The sequence below is a fragment of the Dromiciops gliroides genome, chromosome 1, assembly GCF_019393635.1.
Source record: "Dromiciops gliroides isolate mDroGli1 chromosome 1, mDroGli1.pri, whole genome shotgun sequence".
NCBI classification, from domain to species: Eukaryota; Metazoa; Chordata; class Mammalia; order Microbiotheria; family Microbiotheriidae; genus Dromiciops; species Dromiciops gliroides.
Window position 1 is genome coordinate 587,035,971 of NC_057861.1, and position 14,026 is coordinate 587,049,996.

The following is a 14,026-nucleotide window of genomic DNA, read 5'->3' on the forward strand; positions in this document are numbered from 1 at the left end:
GGTGTGGTTTGGTTGCTGTGACAGAGGGGTAGAAGCTGTGTTTCTCTGGTGAAATGGAATATGGATGTACCTAATGACACAGTAGAGAATGTATTGACTAGTAATATTTTTCCTTAGACAAGCACCCCGTCTCTATGTATTTGCCTTATATTCTCATCACTTTTCCTATCAAATTTTTATTTTGAGCCCACGACATTCCTGTGAATTTTAAATTAATCCCATTTGGGGTTTTTCCAAACTATTTGGAAAAACAGGCTTAGAACAGTTGTGACTTACCCAAAGTAATGCAGTGCATCATGGGTAAAACTGAGACTAGACTCCAAATTTTGTGAATCCCAATCTAAAGTGTCATCTATTCAACTCTACTGCTCTGTTCTCATAGTGTCAGTCACGTAAGCAGATTTGATTGAAAAAGGCTAATGTCTAAAAGGGGTTAGTTCTTAAATTTCTTAGCCCTTATAGATGAGACTTTCCCCTTCAGTTTTAAGGAGCCAAAAATTACCATCTTCATGTTTTCCTACCTTGTCAAAGGCTTAGCCTAATCCATTCTAGTAATTAACAATAAAAAATGTTTTTGGTATATTTTGTTTTTGATATTACCTTCACTTTGAAATATTTACCTCCTTACTCTCCTACCCAGTGACTCATGCTTTATTATAAAAAATAAAAAAGGGGGGGCAGCTAGGTGGCGCAGTGAATAAAGCACCGGCCCTGGATTCAGGAGGACCTGAGTTCAAATCCAGCCTCAGACACTTGACACTTACTAGCTGTGTGACCCTGGGCAAGTCACTTAACCCTCACTGGCCCTGCAAAACAAAATATAAATAAATAAATTAATTAAAATTTAAAAAGTAAAAATAAAAAAGGAAGAGGGGGGAAAAGAATTCAGCAAAATTAAGACATATCAATGACCTCTGACAGTGTATGCAATATTCTACATTCATAGTCCTTCTCCCCCCTTACAAAGAAGGGAGGGTGGGGCATTTATTTTCTCAGTTCTTCTCCAGCACTGAATTTGGTTATTATAATTAGATAAAATTTAGCTTCCTTTGTTGGTCTTTCCATTTACATTGTTGTAGGAAATGTGTATATCATTTTTTTTGGTTTTCTTTTATTCACTCAGTATCAATTCATAAATCCTTAAGGTGATGTGATGATTCTTTTGGTCAGACCTACAAATTTTACTGATTAAAGTAAATAGAAAGCAATAATTACAGTGCTAACATTTTAAAGTTACCAAGCCTTCCTTATTTGTTCCTTTGTAATAAAATATGGCATTAGACACTAGACTTGTACATAACATTGTTTGATCAAGATTTTAAAAATACTGCTTGTAAAGTAAAAGGGCAAAAAATAATAATCTTTATTTTCATTTTCTTCAATTTTTAAAAGAAGAAATTCCATGTGATTTAACATCTTATTCATTCCTTTCCTATTACTGCAAATGATTTCCACTGTGCTGAGTTATTTCTCTTTCTTTTATAACTAAAGAAAAATAAGATTTATTGTGCTGTTATATCTTATCTAGAGTAGGATGCATTCAGGTTGAGGCAGCTCATCTAGCCTCAGTCACTTACTAGTTAACATTTTGTAAGTATGTGTGTATACATACAACACATGTATATATTATATATGTACACATATATATGTATAATTATTATAAATGAAACTGAGTGATCCTTAAGTCTAAATTTGCTAGCACATAGTATTATGGTGATGATAAACAAGGGATGTGATAGAAAAAGAAAAGAGGTAAAAATTACCCAATGCATTCATGCTCTTTGTGTGCATATGAATTGATTTGGAAACTAATTGACTTGCTAGTAATATTTCATTAGGAGTTGTGAAAATTTTCAGAATGAAGTTATTTTGGAGCATCAATGGCAGTTAAGATGAAGAATATAGCTATCTATCAGATTGTAAAATATCCTATATAGCTTGAAGCTTAACAATACCATGTGAAGAGCTTGGACAGGAGATTTGCTGCTAATTTCTCCTATGACCCTGGGCAAGCCACTTAAACTCTCTGGGCATTGATTTTCACACCTGTAAATTGAGAAGGTTGGAGTGGGTCTATTTTAAGTCAGTAGCATACGTCTTACTGATCCTGTTTCCCCTATGACTTTTTCTTTAGATTACCGAAGTGGCCTTGGAATACAACAACTGTAATAAAAGTCAGGTAGTTGAACAACTACTTCAACACCTGAGACACGTGGATTCATCAACATTGGATTCTCTGGTATCCAACCCCCCAATCCAACTGGCAGAAGCATCTTCAATAACTGAGTCCCCATGCTGCAATACTGTGGTGCTTCCTCAGTGGCATTCCATCTCAAGAACCCACAATGTCTGTGAGCTTTGTGTCAACCAGTCAGTTGGGATTAAGCCAAGTAAAGTCAATGTGCCACAGTGCAGTTTTTTTGAGATAGCAGCAGCTTTGGACTCATTCTACCTCAAGGAACACACCTTCTATCAAGTTACATCAGATAGCATAGAATGCAGCAATTTTTTAAGTTTCTATAGTCCTTTTAGCTACTACACTGCATGTTGCAGGACCATGAATAGGGGCTTGACTAATTCTGAAGAGGATATCTTTCAGTCCCCTACCATTGCATTTTCTTCCCATGAGAAGAAATGCGAGGTTGATAACCCAAGTTCTGTTCCTCACATTGAGGAGAACATCCCTCTCTTTCCTGATGTTGATATTAATAGCACAAGTATCACAGGCCTGAGCTGCAGGACCAACAAGACCTTGAACCTTTACCTATTGGATTCAAATTTGTTCTGGTTGTATGCAGAAAGACTGGGTGCATCAAGTTCCACTCAGGTTAAAGAGTTTGCCGCTATCGTTGATGTAAAAGAAGAATCTCATTATATCTTGGACCCCAAACAAGCTCTTGTAAAGCCCACTCTAGGTACTGTAGGTAGTTTTGCTTCTGCAAATATTATATATAATGATAACTCCTGAATTAGAGGTGCCTTCTTAATGTTGTTGGTAATAGGTAATATACTGACTTAAATCTGTTGTGCTAATAATGTTGGTTAAAAGGATGCTGTCAGTCTTTATGTAACTTTTCGGTTTTATTTTTTTTTACCTGTAGTATGTTGTCTTTCTAAATGACTAAATTAGATTAATACCTGGATGATAGGATTTAGTATTGATGTTAGAGATATTACAGGTCTTATAGTCCAGACCCTTCTTTTAATGATGGGAAACAAATCCAGAGATATTAAGTGACATGCCCATAGTCATGGAAAGCCAAGGTTTGAGGCCAGGCTAATCTGAGGCCTAATCCAGTGTTGTTTCCATTGTTCTATAGTGCTTTCTGGCCCCCAATTTCTGGACCTATTTGTTACCAATGTTTTGTTAAAAATCAAACCAATACATTTTCAGTGATTTTGAAGGAAGGTTTTGTGAAAATATTTCTAAAATTATATCCAGTGGGAAGAGAATACCTTCATGAATTAAGAGATACCAAGGTATTTGACTGGCAAAATAAACAGAACCTGTTTTGGTGGGTATATCTCAGATAAATGAGAAATGTCACCATCTACATCAACCTCATTCCTCAAAAGAATAACATAAGTACTTTGAGGTTATTTTTTATCTCCCTTTGGCCCAAAAATTCAATTTCCAACAGTCCATATCAATATGCCTGTTTTGACCAGTTGCTAAGTTTATATCATCGCATTGGAGATATTTTCTTGGTATTAAGTACCCACATCACAAGAATAAACTATTCTCCTGGCAAGCAGACAAACAAATAACAGTCATCCTTTTCAAAGAACTTAAAAAAGAAGAAATACTTAAACCTAGCTTGTCTCTGGCAACAGTGAATTCTTCAGGCCCTGTGAATAGGACATCATTATTACTAATTTTCAAACCTATGAGTTTCAAAACTACGTTAATTCAGCTTTATAGGAAACAGGAAAATCAAGTTTTGTTTTTGTTTTTTTGTGGAGTTTTTTGCAGGGCAATGGGGGTTAAGTGACTTGCCCAGGGTCACACAGCTAGTAAGTGTCAAGTGTCTGAGGCCGGATTTGAACCCAGGTACTCCTGAATCCAGGGCCGGTGCTTTATCCACTGCACCACCTAGCCACCCCCAAAAATCAACTTTTTCCCCTGAATAGACAGGAATTCGTTAAAGAAAACTTTTAAAGTTTGGTATTCAAGTGTTAGAAAAATTAAATTAAAATTAAGCCCTCTTCCCCCACAGAGTATCCATTTATAGTAATTTTCTTTAGGCATGTTCAAGACAAGGTATATATGTTGAACTTCTTTCTAAGCAAAATATAGTTTACATGCATTTAGGAATCTACTTAAAGAAACCCTATAATCAAATACTTTGTAAAGGGCTTAAAATCCATTAGTAATGAAAATAGTTATCCACTAATTAATGTTTTCTAAAATATGTTGGCATATGAGGTTTTATTAGAGTAAGGAACACCCATATATTTTTAAGAATAAGGTGGTTTGGGGCAGCTAGGTGGCGCAGTGGATAGAGCACTGGCCCTGGAATCAGGAAGGACCTGAGTTCAAATCCAGTCTCAGACACTTAAAACTTAAGCTGTGTGACCCTGGGCAAGTCACTTAACCCCAATTGCCTCACTAAAGAAGAAGAAGAAGAAAATGAAGAGGAAGAAGGAGGAAGAAGAATAACGTGGTTTAAAAAATGTTTCCCGGGGCAGCTAGGTGGCACAGTGGATAGAGCACTGGCCCTGGATTCAGGAGGACCTGAGTTCAAATTTGGCCTCAGACACTTGACACTTACTAGCTGTGTGACCCTGGGCAAGTCACTTAATCCCAATTGCCTCACCAAAAAAAACCCCCAAAACCACACACACACACACACACACACACAAAATGTTTCCCACAAAATGGTGTTCATTTATTCAATGAGATGATAATGTGCTAACTTTGAAACAGGTTTTTGGACAGAATCCTTAGCCTGTTGCTTCTTTTTTTTCTTGCATCCAACCTAAACCTGCCAGGTGATTGCTGACTCAACATTGTTGACAAAAATCAGTAGTGAATTATGGGAAGTCACCTATTGCACAACAACAGTATTACATACTCAGAGAAGTTATTTGGGACTTGTAGAATTTGTGTTTCATTCAGATTAAAGTGATCCTCTTTTTTGTTTAAGTATAGTCATTCAGTTTCTGGTAAACTAATCTATGGAGTATTCATTCTTTGGTCTTCATCTTCTTCCTCCTATAGCTTGCTTTTGGATATTTTCACCAGAATATCCAGCAAAATGGATATTTGACTCTCAAAATGAAGGAGAATATTGTAAATAGGAGAAAAAGATGTGAATCTGCTGCTACATTGTAGCAAAACAATATTAAATGATGAGTTAATAGGGTGGCTACTATTAACTAAACTTAGGCTTTTGAATACTTGTGATTTCATTTACCCATTTTATTTTTGAATCCTGTTTCAGTAAGCCATAGGCTAGGGAGGGGGGAAAAAGTCCCTTACTTTAAAAAAACAATTAACCCTCAAAAGCCATGACTAGAATGCTTGATTTTATTCATTGTCATTGGAATGCATTTGAAAGTCATTGTATTGTAGCTTGACATCTCTTAGAGATTGTGCTATTTTAGAAATTCTTTTATGCAACCCCACTTTTGAATTTGCGGATTGGCCCTATTAAGAAAATGGCAAAATTTCTACTTGAAATGGACAATTTATGATATTATGGAAAGTGACCATAATATTGTGCTACCCGGTAAGCTTGGTATAATTCATTCAAGATTACTTTGTGAATTTTCAGGGTGGGATAGTTTTAAAATATAAGCCTAGAAATATATTTCAAAAATTCATTTTCTTTAATGTAAACATTAAAATAGACCAGCTACTGATATGCAAACTGTGAAAGAGAATAATCTTGTTGTTTCTTTTTATAGAGTCTTTTATTCAGAATTTCAGCGTTCTCTACAGTCCATTGAAAAGGCACCTTATTGGAAGCAACACTATCCATTTTCCTTCTCAGCACCTAATCTCTGAAGTAACAACTGACACCTTTTGGGAAGTAGTCCTTAGGAAAAAGGTATTTTCTGTGAAAAAGCAAATCAAGCCTCCTTTCCCATTACAAAAAGTTTTCCTCTCAAAATACCTTTGTGTGAATGAGTGGTGTTTAGCTTTTGAACATAAAACAGCTGTTAGTATGATATCTCTTTATTGAACCCAGTGACTTTTTTTTTAAGTGCAGCATTAATTTTCTGTTTTCTCTTCTATTGATCTCCATAAAAAATAGAAATTACTTCATTTTCCCCAAAGGTTGAGATGTCTGATTTGGGATGACTTCATGAAGGAGCTATGGTCTGTATGTCTTTGGTTTTAGTAAATTCTGTATTTCCTTTTCTTAGGATGTTTTGTTGCTGTATTACACACGTTGGTGTGGGTTCTGTGCATCTCTCAATCATGTTTTCATCCAGCTTTCTCGTCTCCTGCCTCCAGATAAATTCACTGTGGCCAGGTAAATAAAATAAACCTATTTCCCACCCATGTGCTTTGCTAGTATGCCTCTTGAGTTTTCCTTTTCAATGTTTGTATATTAAGTTGTAGATTCTGTTCATTTTCCACTAAGTTTATGCTAACTTATCTATTTAACTGTAGTTCTGAGTACAAATTTATTGTCACCAAGGTTATTATAACAAAATATGCTTGGTTTCTAATACTGTACATTTATGTGTCACTTTACCATATTGTTTAATGTATTTAGGAAAAAAAATCCAATTTGGACAGATCAGTTCCAAGTTATCCACCCTGCCATATTGTAAACATCATGAGGGCATGAACCAGGACCTTTGTAGTTCCCCCAGCACCTAGTATAGTGCTTTGCACATAGTAGGTGCTTAATAATGGTTATTATGAACTAATGAATAAACATCAAAGGGATTGAAAAGAAGCTTTGCTAACATATAATACCCTAGTTTACCTTTTAAAAACAAAAGATAGCTTGAACATTTTATTCTCTGTTAAATTAGGAATACATCATTTAGTTTATATTATTTTGCAGATCTTGACCCCCTTTTTAAAATGATATACTTTTAGACTAAAATGTGAGGCCCATTTCTATTTAATATACTTTATAAAACTTATGGAGATGCTACCTCAAAAATTTTGCTGTGTATGCACTGTGGAAACTAATGGACTAAAAAGCTTGTCTTTACAAAAGGAAGGCACTTTTTGGATTTTTCTTGATGTGCTGTCCCTGTTGCATTTACTTCATTTATTCACCAAATACCTGTGAACTATCTGGTACATGCATAGCTCTGTCATGAATACAAATAAGCTTAGTTCAAGATTGTGTGGTTTTGGTGGTATGGATACCACCAAATTACTACCAGATACTACCAGAGCCTACTTCAGCTCATCATCAGATCTACTAGACAATCTCTTAGGGTTTTTGTGACTGAAAATGACATTATTCTGCAGTTAAACTGGTGTAAAGCACGTCTCCAAATTCACTAGGCTTGCCTTAAATGGAAGATGTGGAACATATCACCAGGGCCATCTACAAAGCCTTTTAGCTTGGTAAAGAACCTGCCAGAAGTTGATAATGGTCTTTTTATATGCCACAAGAAAGCATTAAGTGGGACAAAAAAAGGACAAAAAGGACAGTTCTATTTAATTACGTTAAAGAACATTTTAAATGCTTTAGTAATAATGAGAGCTAGCATTTACAGCTAACTACATTTGGCAGCTAGGTGGCGCAGTGGATAGCATGCAGGGCCTGGAGTCAGGAAGACTTATCTTCTTGTGCTCAAATCTGGCTTCAGACACTTAACTAGCTGTGTCACACAGGGCAAGTCACTTAACCCTGTTTGCCTCAGTTTCTTCATCTGGAAAATGAGCTGGAGAAGGAAATGGCAAACCATTTTGGTATCTTTGCCAAGAAAAACCCAAATGGCATCATTTTAGACAAGACTGAAAACAACTGAACAAAAGCATTTACTTAGTGATTTTTCCATGTCTGTTTTCACCTTGACCTTTAGTTCCAAATTAATTTCTTTATAAGAAAATGAATCTGGAAATAACTGATAAAGAAATGATTTTGCCATCCTATTTAGATTTATCAAGTATATTGTAATTTTGCTTTCTAGATTTCCTTAAATTGCTAAATTACACTATTTTAGAGGTATTTAATGTGGCAGAATATTGTGCCAGATCATACCAAGTGGATGATCTACTTTATAGGTTTAAGAAAAGCCTTGATGTAAGTTCATCTACACTTATGTAGCAATAGGATCCTTCCTAAATTAGGTTTTTATGGACACGCAATAGTAACAACTGATCCTAAAGTATTATTGCCTAACTTGTATCTAGTTGTATTCTCACTCAGAAGGATCTGGCACAGCCTTTTTAATTTTCCATATTCTTAAGGCATGTTAGGTGCTTTTTGTTGTCTTTTTTTTTCTGTTCTTTCATTATTTTCCTATTCTGTTTCCCCTTCTCTTATCACTAACAGGATTGATATAGCTCAGAATGATCTTCCCTGGGAATTTATGGTTGACCATCTCCCTACCATTTTGTTTTTTCCATGCAACAGGTAATTTTGGATTTTTTTTTTATTACTTAGGGGTGACTTGTTTGGTGTAGTCTAAAAATTGAATGTCAAGATACTTTTGAAGAAGTTAAATGAATAGCAATAAATAGTTTTTATGACTGTTTATGTAGATATGGTGGTATTCATAAAATACACCTTAGAAAAAAACAGGAATTGAGCTAAAATCTCATCTTTTGAGCGCGCGCGCGTGTGTGTGTGTGTGTGTGTGTGTGTGTGTGTGTGTGTGTGTGTGTGTGTGTAGTTAAAACAACTCATTTTTTCATACTTTCATGGCAATGTTAGGAAGTTAAGATACAAAAATTATAATTTTATATGCACAGTCTCTGCAGTTATAAATTAAAAATTTATCTGTATTTGAATAGTCCATTTTCTCCAAATGTACCTGGGCTTTTCAATGTGCTTCCATATTGAAGTTGTTAATCCTGGTTTTGTGACATTGCCCTATGTGGGATAGTAATAAGACCCTAAAAGAAACAGCTTGATTCCATTGTGGAGTTTCAAGGAAGGGAATCTTTGAAGGGAAAGCAGTAAACACATCTTACAGAATTAGCAAATGTCAATATAGTGTGGCTCATGTAAAGACTAGTTGAACCAACAGTCTCTTACTCTTTCCTACTCTTATTGTTGTTTTTATAAGTTATAAGCATTTTAGTGTAAATTAGTAGTCTTGTATATGGAGTCAAATTACAGGGCAGCATTTTATTTGTAGAATAAAGATAGTGTTATTTTGGGTCAGATGTGCTAGTGAAACTCACATGTGTGAACCATTATAATTTCCTGTGCTCTTAATGTAGTAGTAGAAGTGGTTATCTCAGCTATTCTCATCCTAATATTTTCAAACATAGCAAAGTTATCATATTTTTGTAGAATCATTTCCTTGCTTTGCTCATGTACTTTTTTATTCTGAATCCTTCTGGGGGAGTTAAGCTCATCAGGATAAAATCTGCATAAAGTCACTTAAAGGAACTTCTGGAAAATATGTGAAAAGAACATTTCTTTCCAAGGAGTTTTTATATTGTGACCTATTCAAAATTAAAATGGTATTAACTGGAAAATCTTTCAGTAATTTGAATTGACCGGCTCTTATAGTGCTTTGCTACATACTAAAACTACATAAACATTTATTGGAATGAATGCATGAATGAATGAATGAATGAATGAATAAATAAATATGTAGAAAAACTAAGAAAAGAATTGTTTCGAACCTATGAGTCTGGAATAAATGGCTTTCAACTAAAGATCCTTTAATAAAATATTTATATAATATAAATCTCTAGTCATATAAATATTTTTGTCTGTAATAAGTGAATGTGAGAAGGCTGTCAAGTTCTTTTGCAAACCTAAAAAGTTTAATGTGGCAGAATGATTTTATTACAGTAATGGTCATAGGAGTTAGTTTTTTTTTTAATTCTCCTAAAGAAAACAAGTGAACCTTAATAATGATAAACTGATATAAGGAAATTCAAAATGAATGAGTTTATAACATTAATGAGGCAAGTGTACTTGTAGCTCTGGCTGTACTGGAGTTAAGGTTTCTCTCTCCTTAAACTTTGAATGAATATGATTCTTAAGCAGAAGATTGCACTTTTTTATGCTTTTTGAACATCCTTATTGTGACAATCATAAGTTATCACTTTAAATTGTTTTAAGGTTTACAAAAACTTAACATATTTTCTCTTCTCATTCTCCTGTGATCCTTGTGAAGTAGGTGCTATTATTATCCCCATTTTAAGAGATGAGGAAAGTGAAGCTGAGAAAGAAGTTAAGTGATTTGCCAAGGGTCACCTAGCCATTAAGTATCTGAGGCAGAATTTGAACTCAGCTTTTCCTTTCTCTAAGTTAAACACTCTGGGTTTACTCATTTCAGAAATTGTTTGCAGGTTTGCTTACTATTCCTCGAAGTGGGTATTTAGATAACATTAGTAAAGTCTCTTTCATATACAGCTTTATTCATTCTAGGAATGCATTAGGATGATATATGATAAATTTGTCAGTCTGAGATATACAGAGTCTTTTAGATGAAATTTCCGTGATGTTGGTTAGGCCTTATCACTCACTGCTTTCCTAGGAGAATGAATTAGCTTTAACAGGAAACTCAATGGGGGCCCGGGCAGGGTAGGGGTGGGAGTGGGGGGTCATTAGACTATATAGTAAATATGGCAGGAATGCCCTACTTTAAGAAAAACCTTTTTAAAGTCACACACTTACAAAAGAACTATAAGTGAATATCCTACTAATCTTTTAATAAATGCTATGCCAAATCCTTTTATAATGATGCCATTCATTTAAAAATTTATTTTACATACAACTCTTCAGGAATGCATTGGGCAAAGTGAGACAGTCCTTTTTGGCTTCTAATTTTTATTTATATAGTAGGCTGAAGAGTTTATCTTATATGATGTCTCCTTATGATGCATTGAATTTTTCATTTCTTGTGAGGTTGTTTTAATAGTAATTGGCATTTGACATTTCTTTAGGACCTTGTGTGAATATCATTTGATAAACAGTACAGTTTGGCTAGAACTAACAGTTTTATAGAGTGTGGATAACTTTTACAATGATTTGACTAATCAAAGTGCTGAAGTTAAATACATATTTATTAGAAATGGTGATTGGCAAAAAGGTCTAAAAAGGAACCTTCTAGCAAGTTTGTAGAAAATCTCAATGGAAAGGGAACTTTATTGGGTATGTCATTATTTATTTGCTATTCTAAAAAGAGAATAGCTTTACGACATCATGGTTTGTTTTAGCCCACTGAGACAAAGATAGCACTCACCTAGCACATTTTAAATGACAGAAGCTTGAGGCCCCAGCTGCCTTAACTAATACTTATTTGTATAATTGTTGCTTACTTTAGAGTTCTGAAGTATCATAGTCATCCCTCTGGGCAAATGATTTAACCACCTTTCAGAAAACATTATATTCTCGTCTACCAAAAGAGAATTGGGGATGAGATCAATAGATGTTAATGATTTTTAAAAGTAATGAATATGTCACAGTGGATAAAGCACTGGCCTTGGATTCAGGAGTACCCGAGTTTAAATCCAGCCTCAGACACTTGATACTTAACTAGCTGTGTGACCCTGGGCAAGTCACTTAACCCTCATTGCCCTGCAAAAAAAAAAAAAGTTAAAAGTAATGAATAGGGGCAGGTAGGTGGTGCGGTGGATAGAGCACTGGCCCTGGATTTAGGAGGACCTGAATTCAAATTCAACCTCAGACACTTGACACTTACTAGCTGTGTAACCCTGGGCAAGTCACTTAACCCCAATTGCCTCACCAAAAAAAAAGAAAGAAAGAAAGAAAGAAAGAAAAAGTAATGAATAGATCTCTTCATTCTCAGAATATGTGTGGTTGGAGCCAGAAGATTCTAAGGTGTAGACTTGAAAACTTGTAACACTGGTACTCCATGATTGGTCTAGAAAAAGAATGGGAAGTCTTTTCCTATTAAAGCTTTTCTGAGCTAACTTCTTGAGCAATTTATTTATTTATTTTTTTTAGTGAGGCAATTGGGGTTAAGTGACTTGCCCAGGGTCACACAGCTAATAAGTCTTGTGTCTGAGGCTGGATTTGAACTCAGGTACTCCTGACTCCAGGGCCAGTGCTCTATCCACTGCACCATCTAGCTGCCCCTTGAGCAATTTTTAAAAAACCTCCTAGCTTTATCTGAAACCATAAACTCCTCAGTTCCATTGGAAAGATAGAGTACCACACTTAATGGGTCATGTGCCTCGTGCTGCTTAAATGCATTTCTGAAAAGTTACATCTAAATCATTGTACTAGGAGAAATTTTTCTAAAAAGAATGCTGTAGCATCAAATAATCTTTTATTTTTTTAATTCTAATTTTCATATATTCAGTGCTCTTTTACTTTATCTAAAAAAAACCCAGTAGATTAATTACTGCATGATTCTGATCTTGCAGTATTTATGAACTGTTCAAGGATTGTCCTAAAGAGATCTGATTAACCACCAATCTCTCTATTCCAATGAAACAGTTTAGGCTTTTTAAGTCAAAGCCAACTGCACTAATTCCATTATTCATAGGAGCAAGATTATAAATATGTGGTGTATAGAAATGTCATAGAGTAGACACAGACATTTCAGAGAAAATTAAAATTGTTCTGTTGTATTAACTCACTGCTGTCTAGCAGCATCTGCAACCTTTATCATTAATAAATTGTATGCTTTGGTTTTGTAACCTATACAAACAACTTTGTTGGATAAGCTTATATCATAATTTTTTTGCTTATGTAATAATTAATAGCACAGTAGTCATGCTGTGGAGGGTCAGAACCTTAAGGATTCTTGCCCTCAGTTATCAAATGTCGACAAGAAAAAGAGTTAAGTTCCTTAAGTCATGTAAGTAAATTTATGTATGTCAGCTCTAACCCAAATACTTCCTTCTTTTCTAGGAAGGACATGAGTGTGAAGTTTCCTGAGGATTCTCCCATCACCCTTCCCAATCTGCTGAAGTTCATTTTGCATTATTCAGACCCTGTTTCTGTTGTTGGGAGCTCAGCTGACCCCCAAACCAAAGAACGTCTTCAGAATGAGGCAGTATTACAGAAAGGACACATATCCCACTTAGAGAAAGAGATCCATAAATTAAGAGCAGAAATCACTACTCTTCACCGGGCTCAAGCCCAAGTGGAATCCCAACTTTCAGATGCCAGGAGAGATAAACACAGACTGCAAAAGCAAAAACAAACACTGGAAAAGCAACATAGTGTTCTTCAGCTCCACAGTGAGCAGTTAGAGGCCCTCTATGAGCAGAAAACCAGAGAGCTGGAGGAGATGGCACTGAAGCTTCAAGAATTAGCAGATGCATCAGAAAACCTTTTAACTGAGAATGCTTTACTGAAAATACTGGTAGCAACAATGGAAGGAAAATTAGAAAATAAGGAAGAATCTGAAAAATCTAATACCCTGCAAGAGACACTTTCTCATGAAACTGAACTCCAGTCACGAGACAACAGAAAACTTGCCACTAATATGAGTTCTCTTATGGCTTCTGAACAGAATAATGAAAATAGGACAGATTGATTTTTAAGATAATATGAAGAAATCAGACGGGACAGTTGTATACTGGGAAGATAATTTATGCAAATTTTATTGAAATTCATTGTAAATAAAAATTTTTCTCAGTGGTCTAGAAAATCAAAGTGAATGATCATTCAACTTGGGGAAACATTCCCTATATAGTTTATTGCACAAACTTGGTAGGTTTGAGACCAAAACAGTAGTACAGATCCTTGAGGATAAGAATCTGAAAAAACAAGTCTATATTTATGTGACAATAACAATTCTTGCATTTCCCCTATTATAGTTTTCTAATCATTCTTTGTCACCTGTTCAGCAAGTTTGAAGGTGATAAACCATTTAGAATTGCTCTGAGGGGTTAGTAAATCTTCAGACTATACAAGTGATTGAAGGGCTTAGAAGCTAAATA

General features: G+C 35.1%; 1 protein-coding gene across 2 annotated transcripts in view; it reads left to right on the forward strand.

Moving 5' to 3' along the window:
- TXNDC11 (thioredoxin domain containing 11) overlaps positions 1-13,620 on the forward strand; it is a 61,996-nt gene extending 48,376 nt beyond the window's left edge. For both annotated transcript variants that reach the window (XM_043978926.1, XM_043978932.1), the window contains 5 exons: positions 2,135-2,915; positions 5,911-6,053; positions 6,373-6,482; positions 8,478-8,558; positions 12,990-13,620. In XM_043978926.1, the coding sequence (XP_043834861.1) occupies positions 2,135-2,915; positions 5,911-6,053; positions 6,373-6,482; positions 8,478-8,558; positions 12,990-13,620 (1,746 nt within the window). The remainder of the gene's footprint in view (positions 1-2,134; positions 2,916-5,910; positions 6,054-6,372; positions 6,483-8,477; positions 8,559-12,989) is intronic.
- The last annotated feature ends 406 nt before the right edge of the window (positions 13,621-14,026 follow it).